The 15,782-nt window shown below is 45.4% G+C and overlaps 1 protein-coding gene across 3 annotated transcripts in view; it reads left to right on the top strand.

Moving 5' to 3' along the window:
* The first annotated feature begins 223 nt into the window (after window positions 1–223).
* RIC1 (RIC1 homolog, RAB6A GEF complex partner 1) overlaps window positions 224–15,782 on the top strand; it is a 195,493-nt gene continuing 179,934 nt past the window's right edge. For all 3 annotated transcript variants that reach the window (XM_030193794.1, XM_030193795.1, XM_030193792.1), the window contains exon 1: window positions 224–510. In XM_030193794.1, coding sequence (XP_030049654.1) covers window positions 370–510 — 141 coding nt within the window. In that variant the 5' untranslated portion in view covers window positions 224–369. The remainder of the gene's footprint in view (window positions 511–15,782) is intronic.

Genomic DNA, 15,782 nt, shown 5'->3' with positions numbered 1-15,782 from the left:
CTCCGATCGGTAGCCACAACTCCAAGTCCTCCTCCTCCACCACCCGCCGCGTGCTGCTGCTGGTCTCGCGATCAACGCTGCTGCGTAAGTTGGCGGCTTTAGCGGTTCTTATCGCGAGAGCAGCGCCACCGGCAGGGCCGGTCGTCTGAGTTGACGCGCTTTGCGTGCAGCAGCAGCTGTTCACACTGGAGGAGGAGGAGCGAGTGGCAGGCGGGCGGCGTTCCAGCGGCTGCTTTCTACAGCCCTCTTGCTGCATGACGCCTGGGGTAGCTGCCTCGCTCCCTCCCCTCCCCCCCGGGTCCCGGCCCTGCGGACCCAGAACTTCAGCCTGAGCCTCAGCATCAGCCCCCCCGCGAGGGCACGCTCAGCATGTATTTTCTGAGCGGCTGGCCCAAGAGACTGCTGTGCCCGCTGAAGGCGGCCGAGAAACCCTGCCACATCCAGCCCGACTCGCAGCGGCTCCTCTTCGCAGTGTTATCTCAGAGCCAGCTCAGCGTCTGGTTCAGCAGAGTAAGTACTGCGAGGGAAACAATCCCCGGGAAGCTGCGGACAAACACCTCCCCCCTCCCCGAAAAAAACCCCCAAAAACCTAACAACAACAAAACCCCTTCTCCTGATGTGTACGGCCTGGGATCGCCATCTGGCTCCAGAGATCTCCCGGGAGCTGAGCGCTGAAACTTCTCTGTGCTTGCAGTTTGACTTCTCTGTTTACAAGGGAGTCCTCAGCAAGTTGGTGGATTACCGTTTAGATATATAAGGCGTTTTCTTTGTAGGCTACAGTCTTTAAATCTATATCACTTAAAAAAAACCCCATGGAATATATTCTGGCGTGGTTAAGACAAAGAACCCGTTGTGCTGAATAATTTTGCTTGGTTGAAAATGTACGAATCCTACGTGATGTGTGGGGTTGACAAAATTCGTTGGCTGTATGCTTTTATTGTAGCTGGCAGTGAAGATTTTTGTCTTTTTACGGTGGTTAGGTAATGCTTTGTGTTGCTTGACATTTTGCAAGTACGGATTCATCAGTTCAGTTTAATGTAGTCAGAGTAGTGTTTAGTTTTACTGTTCTGCAGTGCACACGTGGCTGGAATTAGGTCCTCTACAATAAAGTGCCTTCCGTTTTAGTCCACGTAATAAAGATAATACCTAGAAATAAAACAATTGGACTAACCGAATACATTTTTTTTTCTTGACTGGATTTCGAAAGCAGAACCTTGCAAAAGATGACAATGGTTTTAACAAGTACAAGTTTGTAGGATCTTATTGTGCATGTCTCTCATAAGGCACCAGGTTTTGAGATTTATTGCACTTGGCTACTAACAGAGAAAATAGATACAAATCATATGGTGTATACAGACTGCCCATCTACTACCTCCACTGGGAGGCCATTCCAGTATCCAGCACCCTTTTTGGTAAAGAAGCATTTCCTTAGAGTACTTCTTAGTCTGTCCCATTTTACCGTGTTTAGTTCAAGGTAAATTGCATTAGTAAACGATATTAGTAACGCATGCATATCCCTAGTGACTGCAATAGTTGGAGAAAAGGGAAGAAAGTTATTTTTTGTGCCTTTGCATAAATCAGCTATTTTTGTAGAACTGTGTATTGGAATTTCCTTTGCAGCACGGGCCTCTTAGTACAGATTTCCAAGAAATTGGCAAATGAGCATGCACCCCATTAAAGCAGAGGGAATGTGATGACAGATAAGGGCCATGAGTCTCATCTAGTCTGCCTTCTTTGCTTGATCTTTGGTATTCTCTTATGCACAGTTAAGAATCTTATGTGTATTATGTGGGTTTGCTACTGCTTTTGTATCCACAATTCTATATCAATCATTTTTTAAGTAAATAACTATTGTTTTCATATTGTACCTTTTAGTCTACCCCAGTGCTCCCCAAGCTTTTATCCAATATAACCAGTGCATTTTTTCTAGTGAAAAAGGTGCTGGCACTCAAATGCCAGGCCACCCGTCAGAGGTGGGGTGATCATTGAGGGACCCACCCCACAGTAGCCAGGCCCCCTGCAACCAATCACAGAATCTATATCAAGGCAGAATTGGTGTGTAGAACCTGAGCTCTTTCATTAAAACTTGGGGTCCATGGGTCAATTTTAGCAGACAATGGAAAAGGTGCCGGTACTCAGTACCCCCAGGTACCCCCTCAAAAAAAGCCCTGAATATAACCCAGTTTTAAACATGTAAACAGAACCCCAGGTATTGATGAAAATAAACTAGCAAATATCTGCTGCCCTCACCCCACTTATCCAAAATATGAGTGCAACAGCAGTCTCACAGGACTCCATGAGTCTGTGTGTATTCTCAGACACCAGTATTCTGCATGGGGTCCCAGTCTAACAGGAAGCCCACCTAGGAGGAAGGTGCAAGGCCTGTAAACATTCACTGACTCTCGGGCCCAATGCTGAATGCCAGTTCTGTGCATAATGACGCAATGGAGGACCAAAGGGAGAGAGTTATCAGCCCTGTTTCTGTGACACTCATCTATTGATTGTGATCCCATTTATTTATTTATTTGTAGCATTTATACCTCGCTCTTTCCCGCTCGATAGCAGGTTCAGTGTGGCTTACAATGTATTTGTACAAAGTATAATAGAGAGAACACTGTGTATGGGTACAAAGTATCCTAGAGGTAACATAATGAATGGGTACAGAGTTACACATAGATAACACAATTGTATGGAGAAGGGTAAGAGGGAGAGATGTGAGGGGAAGGAATGAGTTATGGTAGTATTAGTGATGTGGATTAGATTTGTGAATTAAGTTGGGTTGTTTGGGTAAGCTTGTTTGAAGAGGTATGTTTTCAACAGCTTTCGGAATGGTAGATGTTCGTTGGTTGTTCGGATGTATCTTGGTATGGCGTTCCAGATTTGACTGCCTATTACAGAGAAGTTGGACGCGTAGTAGGTTTTGTATTTGAGACCTTTGCAGTTGGGAAGGTGAAGATTGAGATATGTACGAGAAGATTTGGACCCGTTCCTGGCTGGCAGGTCGGTTAGATTGGTCATGTAACTTGGAGATTCACCATGGAGGATCTTGTGGATCATTGTGTGGACTTTGAAGTTTATTCGCTCTTTGATAGGGAGCCAGTGGAGTTTTTCACGGAGTGGAGTTGCACTTTCAAATCGTGATTTACCAAAAATGAGTCTGGCTGCCGTGTTTTAGGCAGTTTGGAGTTTCTTCAGGATTTGGGCTGGGCAAGCAAAGAAGATGATGTTGCAGTAGTCAGCGTGGGTGAGTACTGTGGATTGTACCAGATTGCGGAATGTTGTTTGGGGGAGGAATGGTTTTACTCTTTTCAGTACCCACATCATGTTGAACATCTTCTTTGTCATGGCTTTTGTGCGAGTTCTAGAGTTATGTGATTGTCTAACGTTACTCCCAGGATTTTTAGGTTGTCGGATATTGGGATTGTAACATCAGGGGTGGTCATGGTGGTTGGGAGTGAAGTAGAGTGTCTTGATGAGAGGATTAAGCATTGAGTTTTTTCTTTATTCAATTTCAATTTTGAAGGCATTGGCCCAGGTGGCTAAGATGTTCATGCCAGTGATGATTTTTTCAGAGATTTCTGCAAGGTTGGATTGGAAGGGGATGAATATAGTGACGTCATCTGCATAGATAAAGGGGTTTAGACCAGCTTTGGATAGGGCTTTAGCCAGAGGAATCATCATAAGATTGAAGAGGATCGGGGATAGAGGCGATCCTTGGGGGACTCCGCATTGTGAGGACCATGCAGATGATACAGATGAGGTTGATTTGACTTGATAGGATCTGGTGGTGATGAAACTTTTCATCCATTTAATGATGTTTCCGCCGATCCCTAGTTTGTCCAGTAGTTTCGTAAGAATATCGTGGTCTACCATGTCAAATGCGCTGGATAGGTCAAACTGCAGGAGAAGTATGTTGTTGCCAAATGAAATTTCTTGTTTGAACTTGGATATTAGGGTGAGTAGTACCGTTTTAGTGTTGTGTGCAGGTCGAAAACCTGACTGCGACTCATGTAGTATGGAGAAATTTTGTATGAACTCGTTGAGTTGGGAGGTCACTCTATTTTCCATTAGTTTGGTTAGAAGAGGGATGGAGGCCACAGGTCGATAGTTGGTGATATCTTTCGCTGGTTTTTAAGGGTATTTTTGGTATTGGTGTGAGTAGAATATTGCTGTGTTTGGAGGGGAAGGAGCCTTGTTGAAGTAGGAAATTTAAGTGGGTGGTGAGGTCAGTAATGAATCGAGCTGGAGCATTTTTCATTAGATAATTGAGACATGATTCCAGGGGGCAGTGAGACTTGGAGAGTTTGGATAGTGCTATGGAGATTTCCTTTGTGCTGAGGGGGGAGAAGTTTGTCCAGGAGCGGTCTGCCGGGATCTCTTCTGGGTCGGGATCCATTTCGTCGAGGAAAGTATCAATGTTTGTGTCATCATGGGGAATTGTGTTGCATAGATTAATGATTTTGTCGTTGAAATATTTGGCCAGTTGGTCGGTGGATGGATAGTTTGAGGGTGAAGTTGTTACTGGATTTGTGTTGAGAAGGTTCTTTATAATTTGGTATTGTTTTTTTATGTTTGTTTTTGTTTTGTGTTGTATGATCTTTTGGCTTGTTTAATGTCATGCTTGTATTTCTTTTGCGTTTGTTTCCACGCATTCAGGGTGCGATCATCTTTTGATTTACTCCAAGTTTTTTCTAGTTTCCTTGTTTGTTTCTTTAGATTTTTTAGTTCTTCGTTGAACCATGGTGAGGGTTTATTCTTTGTGCTTAGAGTTTTGGAGTGTAGTGGGGCAATTTCATCCAGAATAAGTTTGCATCTGTGGTCCCATATTGTTAGAAATTGGTTTGAGTTTGGATCTATTGACCAGTCATTGTCATAGATTTGTTGCCAGAAGGTTTCATTATCGATTAATCCTCTGGTGTTGATTGTTATGGGGTCAGGTGGTTTGGGTTGGTTTTCTTTCCGCCATTGTATGGATAGGGTTGCTTTGTGATGGTCTGACCAGGGGGAAGCTGCCCAGTGGATATCTGATAGGAGAAAGGTTTGGTCTGTGGAGTGTTTGAGTGAGATGATATCAAGTGAATGTCCTTTGATATGGGTTGGTACTGTTGAAGGAAAGTTGAAATCCCATAGTTGGAGGAAGTCTTTACATTCCCAGGCGTGAACAAAATTGGAGTCTTCTAAATGGAGGTTTAGATCCCCTATTAGTAGTATGTTGGAGTTATTAACACATGCATTTGATATAAAGTCCATGAATGTGGTTTGGTTATGGTTCCAGTTGGGAGGTCTATAGAACAGTAAGCAGGTTATGTGTTCATATAGTGTGGGGCTATATAATTTTATAGAGGTAATTTCAAGTTGAGCTGAAATGGACTCAGAGATGGGTTCTGCAGAGAAGTTGGATCTGTGGATGAGTGCAATTCCTCCTCCTCTTTTATCTTTTTTATCTTTTGGGGTCCATACCCTTAGTTTGGAAACCACTGATCTCCCCTTCACCATTACCCCTCTCCCCCCTGACGCTCAAAACTTGTTTCTCCTAAATTTTCCCTATTGGAGCTTCATACCTTAACATCAGGAAAATATTTCTTTACCAAAAGAGTGAGAGAGACTGAAGCAATTAAAATAACATCATTCAAGAAAACATAAGTACTGAGAATCCCTGTTTGCAAAGAAATGAGGCAAAAGCTGGAGTCTATGAAATTTTAGGTAGACGGTGGTTTTCAACCCAGTCCTTGAGGACCACCTGGTCAATCAATTTTTCAGGATATTCACAATGAATATGCATAAGAAATGTACATACCAAGAAGGCAGTGCATGCAGATCTCTCATATATATTTATTGTGGATGTCCTGAAAACCCAACTGGCCAGTTGGTCCCTCAATGGACTTAAAAACCACTGGATTAAATGGGCATTATGGTCCTTATCTTCCATGGTATTTTATGGTTTTATCTTCCTGTGTCATTAATTTACCCCTTTTGATCATATTAAGTTGTTGATCTGCCATTTTGTGTACATATTTTCAGGTTGTCATATTGCCCAGTTTTTAGCTGTCATTTTGGGAAGGTGCTTCCTATACAGTGGTGGAAATAAGTATTTGATCCCTTGCTGATTTTGTAAGTTTGCCCACTGACAAAGACATGAGCAGCCCATAATTGAAGGGTAGGTTATTGGTAACAGTGAGAGATAGCACATCACAAATTAAATCCGGAAAATCACATTGTGGAAAGTATATGAATTTATTTGCATTCTGCAGAGGGAAATAAGTATTTAATCCCTCTGGCAAACAAGACCTAATACTTGGTGGCAAAACCCTTGTTGGCAAGCACAGCGGTCAGACGTCTTCTGTAGTTGATGATGAGGTTTGCACACATGTCAGGAGGAATTTTGGTCCACTCCTCTTTGCAGATCATCTCTAAATCATTAAGAGTTCTGGGCTGTCGCTTGGCAACTCGCAGCTTCAGCTCCCTCCATAAGTTTTCAATGGGATTAAGGTCTGGTGACTGGCTAGGCCACTCCATGACCCTAATGTGCTTCTTCCTGAGCCACTCCTTTGTTGCCTTGGCTGTATGTTTTGGGTCATTGTCGTGCTGGAAGACCCAGCCACGACCCATTTTTAAGGCCCTGGCGGAGGGAAGGAGGTTGTCACTCAGAATTGTACGGTACATGGCCCCATCCATTCTCCCATTGATGCGGTGAAGTAGTCCTGTGCCCTTAGCAGAGAAACACCCCCAAAACATAACATTTCCACCTCCATGCTTGACAGTGGGGACGGTGTTCTTTGGGTCATAGGCAGCATTTCTCTTCCTCCAAACACGGCGAGTTGAGTTCATGCCAAAGAGCTCAATTTTTGTCTCATCTGACCACAGCACCTTCTCCCAATCACTCTCGGCATCATCCAGGTGTTCACTGGCAAACTTCAGACGGGCCGTCACATGTGCCTTCCGGAGCAGGGGGACCTTGCGGGCACTGCAGGATTGCAATCCGTTATGTCGTAATGTGTTACCAATGGTTTTCGTGGTGACAGTGGTCCCAGCTGCCTTGAGATCATTGACAAGTTCCCCCCTTGTAGTTGTAGGCTGATTTCTAACCTTCCTCATGATCAAGGATACCCCACGAGGTGAGATTTTGCGTGGAGCCCCAGATCTTTGTCGATTGACAGTCATTTTGTACTTCTTCCATTTTCTTACTATGGCACCAACAGTTGTCTCCTTCTCGCCCAGCGTCTTACTGATGGTTTTGTAGCCCATTCCAGCCTTGTGCAGGTGTATGATCTTGTCCCTGACATCCTTAGACAGCTCCTTGCTCTTGGCCATTTTGTAGAGGTTAGAGTCTGACTGATTCACTGAGTCTGTGGACAGGTGTCTTTCATACAGGTGACCATTGCCGACAGCTGTCTGTCATGCAGGTAACGAGTTGATTTGGAGCATCTACCTGGTCTGTAGGGGCCAGATCTCTTACTGGTTGATGGGGGATCAAATACTTATTTCCCTCTGCAGAATGCAAATAAATTCATATACTTTCCACAATGTGATTTTCCGGATTTAATTTGTGATGTGCTATCTCTCACTGTTACCAATAACCTACCCTTCAATTATGGGCTGCTCATGTCTTTGTCAGTGGGCAAACTTACAAAATCAGCAAGGGATCAAATACTTATTTCCACCACTGTATCCAGTTGCATGGAATATTTAATGTTATAATTTCAGTTGCCTTGTCAGCTGTTATAAATAGAATTGACTGGAATAGATGTGTGTATGGGGTGGCAAGAGATTAACTATTGTGTAGGTATGTTAAGCTGGTTGTTGATCAATATATCTGTTTTCATCTACTGTCGTAAAACGAAACCCTCTAGTCTGCTATCCTTATCATTGTTTCATGATGGATAATTTCTTAGTATTTATTTACAAAACAAATGGTTGTTACTCTTAGTTTTTACATCAACTACCATGTTCCTTTAGGACAGAACTTGAACATTTGGTGGGTTTATAGATGGAAACCTGGACATTGGGTAAATAAAGCTTAACTGTTACTGTTTACGTTATTTCTTTATTATGACCCAAATGTCTCACTTTGAGTTGTCTGGGGAAAGGAAGCTGTTTGCAAATTCTCTCAAGTTGTATATATCGTACAGTGCTTCTCAACTCTAGCCCTGTTAGACTCTTCTAGTTAGTGGGGCGTTGATCTCAATGCCCTGTGTCATGTTTATTTTTTTACAGCTCCCTCTTTCTCTGTCACACTTATTATTCTCATCATCTTTTCTTCACTCTTATTGTCTTGTCTGACTCTGCATTTTCCTCTTTCTCATCCTTCCTAGCCTACATATCTCTAGGCCCCACTGTACTCTTCAGTCTCATCCTCCCTCGTACATGTTCACATATTTCTCTCCCTGAATCTCTAATGAAATATCTGATTTAGCAAGATGGCTGAGAGTTGCCATAATAATGATACTGCAAGCCATGATATAAAAGAGCAGAGAGGGAATATATGAGCAGAAGTTAATAGAAGACTTCACAACAAAGAAAATTCCCATATCTTAGCGTTGGCTTCCACTGTTCTGAACCAATGGGTTGTTATCCCCTCCTACCGGCAGATGGAAATAGAGAAAACTGAATTCTACTAATGACATCACCGTATAGGCTGTGGTGCTCCCTGGAACAATCCAGTATTTTTTCTACCTTCCAGCAGGTGGTAGGTCAACTTTTGGTGCTCCTATCCCTAGTCTAGCTTCCCACCTTGCTGGCTGTGGCTGCATAGCATTGTTGAGCCTAATGACCGTACCTGGTTGAGCATAGAGCTTGGCTGCGTAGCCCCCAGTCGCACTCCTTAGGGAGCAGGTCCCCATCCCCCTACCCCCTTCCCTGTTTACCCTGTTTGGGTATGACCCTATGGGCTCCCTCTGCAGCTTCTAGGTGCTAAATTTGGTCTAAATTGCCCTGGTAAGCTGCCTTTCCTATTATAGGGAATAAGGCTTTTTAGCTGCTACTGCAACTTTAAGGATGTACAAAAAAAGAAGAGAAGCCCAGAATATGGAAATCCCCCTTACTCATGGTTAAAGGATTTCCCTGCCTAAACACCCCCTGAGAGCCCAGGACTATGGGGGAACTGAAGTCCTGGGCTGAGGCAGGTTAATGTGTGACTGTCATTTGATCGGGCATGCTGGCTAGCAAGTGCTGAGCAAACTGCAAGAGCCAGCAGCTGAGCACAGCAGCAGGCTCTGTCTGCCATCATTGTGACAGGCTGTTTCTGACTTTGGAAATGGCTCGGGAGGGATGTTGAAGGGGGTCTGGGCTTGATGTGACCTCCCTCTCCCTTCTGAGGCATCTGGAATGGTGGCCATTTTGTTATCTTCTGCTTCTCTTGCTGCTGCTTTGGGATATTGTCTTCCTCTTCTACCTCTCTCTGGTCCATTTGTGGCTCCAAAGCTTGGTGCAGTTAGTCTGACAGCAGTTGCAGTCACACAGGTGCCCCAGTTTCGGTTCCAGAAGCTGCAGGACTAAGGTGAGGGCGCCAAAGGCAACTCTCCCCTCATAGGGGGTGGGGGAGGACTCAGAGGTCCTCTCAGGCTACTATTCCATGCTGACTTTGATTTGGAAGACCCCCCCCCCCCCCCCACACACACACACACACACACCTTGGGAAGACAAGGAAGAACGGTCCTATATGATCTGTCGCTTCTGGAGAGAGGAGCTGTCTCGTCTTGCTGATGAGGTTACTAGGGCTCTTTTCATACTCAGTACTTTGACTGTAGACCTTGTGGAGGGGGATCCTTTACTGAATGGCCTTGCGGGACCCCTGAAACATTTTCCCTTACACAAGGTTCTTGTTCTTATGTTGCTGGCGGAGTGGGAGAACCCCGATGGCTTCCTTCAGGATGCTAGGGCTCTTGATCGTTTTTATACCTTTGCTCCAGGGAAGATTGACAGGTACTGGATGTTCCCTAAGGTGGAAAACTTGGTTATGGCAGTCACAAAAGTAACTGAAGTGCTGGTTCAGGGGGTTTGACCCTTAAAGAGCTCCATGACAAAAAGGTGGAGCAGTAGCTCTGCCTGACCTTTTACATGGAGACTTCCAGCATTCAGGCCATGATTTGTGCTGGTTATGAGGCGAGGGCCATGCTGCAGTGGGTTGCAACAGTTCCCGGAGTCCCTAGATGTGGCTTGCCTGGAATTTGGGACAGCCTTTTTGGCTTCCCGTTCACTGATTGGCTATGGCTCTGCTACTGGGTGGCAGATGGAGCTTCCAAGAAGCTGTTGAGTTGGCTGCCCTTTAGGGCTCCTTCTCTTTGGAGAAGCTAGTGAAAGATACAGGGGAGGTTTGGCCTTATAGGCTACCAGAGCTAAAGCAGAAGGGTACGCAGTACTCCAGTGCTCCTAAGACGGGCTGTTTTTGGTCTGCTCTACACTTCTTGATGGGGGGGGGGGGGGGGTGCCAAGGCAGATTACTTCAAGCAGAGTTTCTTTCTTAGCCCCATGAGAGCCTGTGCTGTTAGTCCCTCAGGGGGAACATCTGCCACTGTCAGGCCCAGTGAGGGTGTGCCAGGCCCCTTGTTTATCCAGGTGGGAGGCAGTATGTCTCATGTGCCCACTTGTCCAGGAAGAATCACCTCAGATCAGTGGGTCCTGCAGGTGCTCAGGAAGGGGTACTCTGGAATTTGCCCAGCTAGTACTTTATTCGCTGCTTGCATAAAAGGACACGGGCCGTGTTTCGGCACAATAAAACCTGGGTTGGGTCCTTTTATCCATGCATCGATTAAAGCATCCTTTAAGTACTATTTCCTGTGTTTGGAGTGTCTATTGGCCAGCCTCTATTTCTTTTTGGTTGGACTTCCTACATGGAGGTTTTTCCTGTTTGCTGTGACTGAAGAGCAGGGAAACATGTCTAGTTTTATATTTTTGCATACACAGTTTTTGATGGATCCTTCAACTTTGCTTGAGAGCACATTGGGAAGGAACTGCATTGTGTTCTGTCACCTTAGAATTAACCATTTTAACTCTGGTGCTGATTGATTATAAGGATCATGAGAATTAATAGATAATGATCATTAAAAAAACAGACTTTGGACCCATTATGTTTGCAGAAGTTTCCAGTGAGATCAAGTTTTCACACTCGGAATGGCAGAATTTATTTTGTGATGTCATTGAAAGTGTAGGTTCTCTGTATCTGTCTTTGTAAGTGTTACACCTGTCACCTATTTTCTGTGGTCTCTAGCAACATTCCAGGTTGGAAGAATCTGTTTTACTTCCTGGAAGCCCTGCACTTCATTTTAAGCCTTTCAAGGAGTGTTCTGGCTGACATCATCATTTCCTGTCTAGTAGTATATAAGGAAGTTCCTGACTCCCAGCCAGTGCCTTTGCAACAGGTTGCCTAGTGTGAGTTGCAACCTTTTTCCAGCCGGTATCTTCAGCTCTATTTTAGTCTCTGCCTTGTCCTAGCTACTCTCTGGCCTCAACTCTGTCAAACCAGCCCTCAAGGGCTTTTTAAAGAGCCACTCTCCAGTCTGGTCTTTGTCAGAGTATGGCTCGCCTGCTGCCAGCCAGGACCTGTCTGGCCTTCGGGTTGGGCCGCAGTTGGGTTTATGCTGCTGACTACCCTCTTTGGCCACCTCCAGGATCTTGCTGAGGAGATCCAGCTACAACGGACTCAACTTCAACAGTTTACGGAAACCCTTTAGGGGATCTAAGCTCAGCTTGCTGTGATGCAAACCGCAGGCCCACCGGTTCTGAACCTGCCTCCAGGACCAGCTGTGGGTTACCCGAAGCAGAGGCCCTGAGTCTTGGCACAACCGTACCAGGTTGTGCCAAGGATTTATTAACCAGAGATTGATGAACTTTGAATTCTCCGAGGACAGGTAGGCCTTCTTGTTCTCACATTTGGATGACATCATCTGACAGAACCTGTTGCGGACCTTGCCTTGTAAGTGAAGTAGAGAGTTGTAGCAGCAACTCATCGCACATGTGCTGGTGCCGCCCAACGCACAAGTGCGGGTCCTCCAGTCTTCTTTTTTCCGTGGAGCTGAGAAGACGTTTTTGCGTGTTCTTGCGCTGTGATTTCAGATTTTTCCGAGTGCCTTCCTGTGTGGGTATTTTTCTTATTTTACAGTCTTTTTTTTTGGGGGGGGGGTCCCTCGTTTTATTTTCAGGTGTGGCTGCCCAGGCTGGGCTGCAGCTCCGACCTCAATTTGAACGCTGATCCTTTTTGAGAGTTCAAGATTGGGGAGTTTAATTTGGCTGAAATTCTTTTTTCGATGTCACTGAAGACACCCCCCCCCCCCCCCCAATGGCTTCAAGAGGTGCGCTCTGTGTAGACGGGTGAATGGGTGATTTCTCCCGTGGACCCACTCAATTGGTGCATCGGGCGCCTTGGGCCAGATCATGACCCCTCTGATTGATTGATTGTAATCTCTCTTTGAGAACTCAGCAGGTGCAACCGATCAACTTTTTTGGCTCCTTGAAGGCTGGAAATTGACTTTGGCACTGGTGGCACCAAGCTTCATAGCTGCTCTGACAACTTCGGCATCCCCTGGGAGCGCAGCACTTGCCTTGACTCCAGGCGCTGCTAGAAGGCCCCGGGCCTGGTTAGCATCAGAACTGATGCAGAGGATGTGTACGGATTCGGCGGCGTCCTCGTCAGCACTGGGGAATCGATGCTCTTTGCTTAAGAAGTACAAGCATCAGTTTTCCTCGATGTATGGTGCTCGGAGCATTGGGAATGGTGCTGGGAGCATTGGCACATCAAATCCTCTGATACCTGAGAAGTGTTGGCATTGGGAGGAGCGCTCCCCCCCCCCCCGCCATAGAAGAGGTGCCAGTGCGCAAGTGATCATGAGGCCCGGGCCCTGCCAACAGTCCAGTACCAATGGCTTCTGACTGCCTCTGCCCTGGCTCCCATGAAGATGCTCACCTTTGATGAGCGGTTCTGGAGCATGGTCCAAGAAAAGCTGATGCAGTTACTACAGGGGGCTCCTGCTCTGGCATCTGCTACCAGCGGACCAGCTCTAGGCCCTCTCAGAGGCTCCATCAGTGTCGGTGCCCAGATCTTCGTTATCTCACAGGGTGTCGACGTCTATGTTGGGGCAGGCAGTACTGTCTTCTACATCGGGAGAGGAAGCTTCCCCGGAGTCTGAGGGTAGGGCTGCACCTCGGGCAGTGTGGAGTGTGGACATTGCTCCACCAGGCCGAGGTCGGTACAGATTCATTCACCTGCTCCTGAGTATAAGGAAGAGTCTGATTGGGATCGCTCTTGGGAATCAGATGAGGATCCATATTACTTCTCAGAGGAGGAGTCATATGGAAATCCATCTAATCCCTCTCCTCTTCAAGGGAGACAAAAACCTCCACTTGAGGCGTTCTTTCACTAGTTTTGCGAGGGAGGTGACTGGCTGTGCCATTTAAGTTAGAGGTCTTTTTTTCTCCACTTTTAGAACATTTGCAGTCCTTCTGGTACACATTATTTATGTAGAATTTGCTATATATATTTTTTGGTAATTGAACTCACCCATTATTAGAGTGTTGCCTAATTTATCAGCTTTTCTAATTTCTATAAATATTTCATCATCTGTCTGTTCATTCTGTCCTGACGGATTGTGGTACATCTTACAAGAGTACACCTTCCCTTCATTCATGGAATTTCTATCCATAATGATTCCATGCTGCTATGTTTTCATGTAGAATGTTTATTTTGTTTGACTCAATTCTCTCTTTAACATATAGCACAGCCCCCCACCCCCAATGTGATCCACTCTATCATTGCGATATAATTTGTACTCTGCTAACACAGTATCCCATTGATTGGCTTCCTTCCACCAAATTTCTGATTTACTATTATATCTACATTATTATTTAGTGCCTTATACCAGTGGTTCCCAAACCTGGTCTTGGAGGCACCCCAGCCACTCAGATTTTCAGGGTATCCACAATGAATATTCATGAGAGAGATTTGCATGCTCTGCCTCCACTGCATGCAAATCTATCTCATGAATATTCATTGTGGATATCCTAAAACCCTGACTAGCTGGGATGCCTCCAGAACCAGGTTTGGGAACCACTGCTTTATACTCTAACTCTCCCATCTTATTTTTTAGGCTTCTAGCATTTGTATACAGGCACTTCAAATTGTGTTTTTTCCTTGCATCTACAAGCTGCTTTGAAGTTGGTGGGCATAATTCTCCCATTAGAGACTTCTGGCTTTCTTTCACCATTATTGAAACCTCTCTATTGGGATTCTCTAAAGATCCTGTTTCAGTAGTATCTTCAAGGATACTTCACACCGAACCATGCGCTCCTGGGTGACTGTCGCGCCCCCCCCCCCCCCCCCTTTTATTTTAAAAGCTGGTCTGTCTCCTTTTTAAAAATTAGCACCAGCAGCCTGGTTCCATCCTGGTTAAGGTGGAGTCCATCCTTTTGGTACAGGCTCCCCCTTTCCCAAAATGTTGCCCAGTTCCTAACAAATGTAAATCCCTCATCCCTGCGCCATCGTCTCAACTATACATTGAGATTTCGGAGTTCGGCCTCCCTCTTGGGTCCTGCGTGTAGAGTGGGGAGCATTTTTGAACCCTAACGGATGTTGTTCGCATACACCAGAACTGGCCCATTCCCTTCTCTGGTGGACAATCTGGTTTACTTTGACCCTAGGATTTCTATTCCAGATTCCACGCCTCAAAAGGTGTTGATGACGAATGCATCCAACTTGGGTTGAGGTGCTCATATAGATGGATTTCATACTTGGGGCCAGTGGTCTGCTCAGGAGGTTCAGTTCCACATCAATCTCCTCGCTCTCCAGGCCAATTGGAATGTTCTAAAGGCATTCAGACAGACAGCCAGGTACGGGATCCTAGGAAGCAGGGGCTTTACTTCATGGTATGGATCTCTGTGCCTCTTACCTGTCCGTCAAGAACAACAGCCTGGTGGACAGGTTGAGCAGGATATTGCAATTACACAAGTGGTCTCTTAATATGGGCGTAGCCTGGAAGATCTTCCAAGAGGGCATGGCCTTGGATCCTTTTTCTTGTCCTACACAAAATCTGCTTGAGTACCTCCTGCACCTTTGAGTCAGGTTTAAAAATCAAATCTCTAAGGGTTCATCTTATTGCAGTTGACGCTTATCACCGTGTGTGGGAGGCGAGTCCATCTCTGTACAGTATTTAGTTCGCTTTCTGAGTGGTTTTTGTTAACGAAGCCCCCTACCAAACCTCCCATTGTGTCATGGGATCTCAATGTAGTCCTCACCCAAATGATGAAAGCTCATTTTGAGCCTCTGGATACCTGTCATCTGAAGTTGTAGACCTGGAAAGTTGTGTTTCTGCTGGTGGTCATGTCAGCGAGCTCCAGGCCCTGGTAGCTCATCCACTGTATATTACATTTCATCACAACAGAGTTGGATAAGTTCTTGGAGGAAAAGTCCATAGTTTGCTATTAAGATAGATATGGGGAAGCCGCTGCTTGCCGTGGGATTGGTAGCATGGATTGTTGCTACTAATTTGAGTTTCTCCCAGATACTTGTGACCTGGATTGGCCACCATTAGAAGCGGGATACTGGGCTAGATAAAATAACACACAGCCTTGTATGCCACTATAACCTTACAGTTCTAACAAAAAAAGGGACTAGGATATAACCCCAAGGTGACATCTAATTGGACCCAATACCATCAATTATAAAACGTGACTTAGTACATTTTTCCTAAATAACCAGGCTTTTAATACTGTTTCTACAATCTAGATAAGAATGAGAGCTGTAAAAGAGAGGCAGAATCTTTCTCCAGTTCTGAATATTGATACGCCCAAGAATC

Source organism: Microcaecilia unicolor, chromosome 2 (genome assembly GCF_901765095.1).
Source record: "Microcaecilia unicolor chromosome 2, aMicUni1.1, whole genome shotgun sequence".
In the NCBI taxonomy this organism is placed as follows: Eukaryota; Metazoa; Chordata; class Amphibia; order Gymnophiona; family Siphonopidae; genus Microcaecilia; species Microcaecilia unicolor.
Note: the sequence above shows the minus strand (reverse complement) of the source record. Positions and strands in the feature narration are given on the sequence as shown.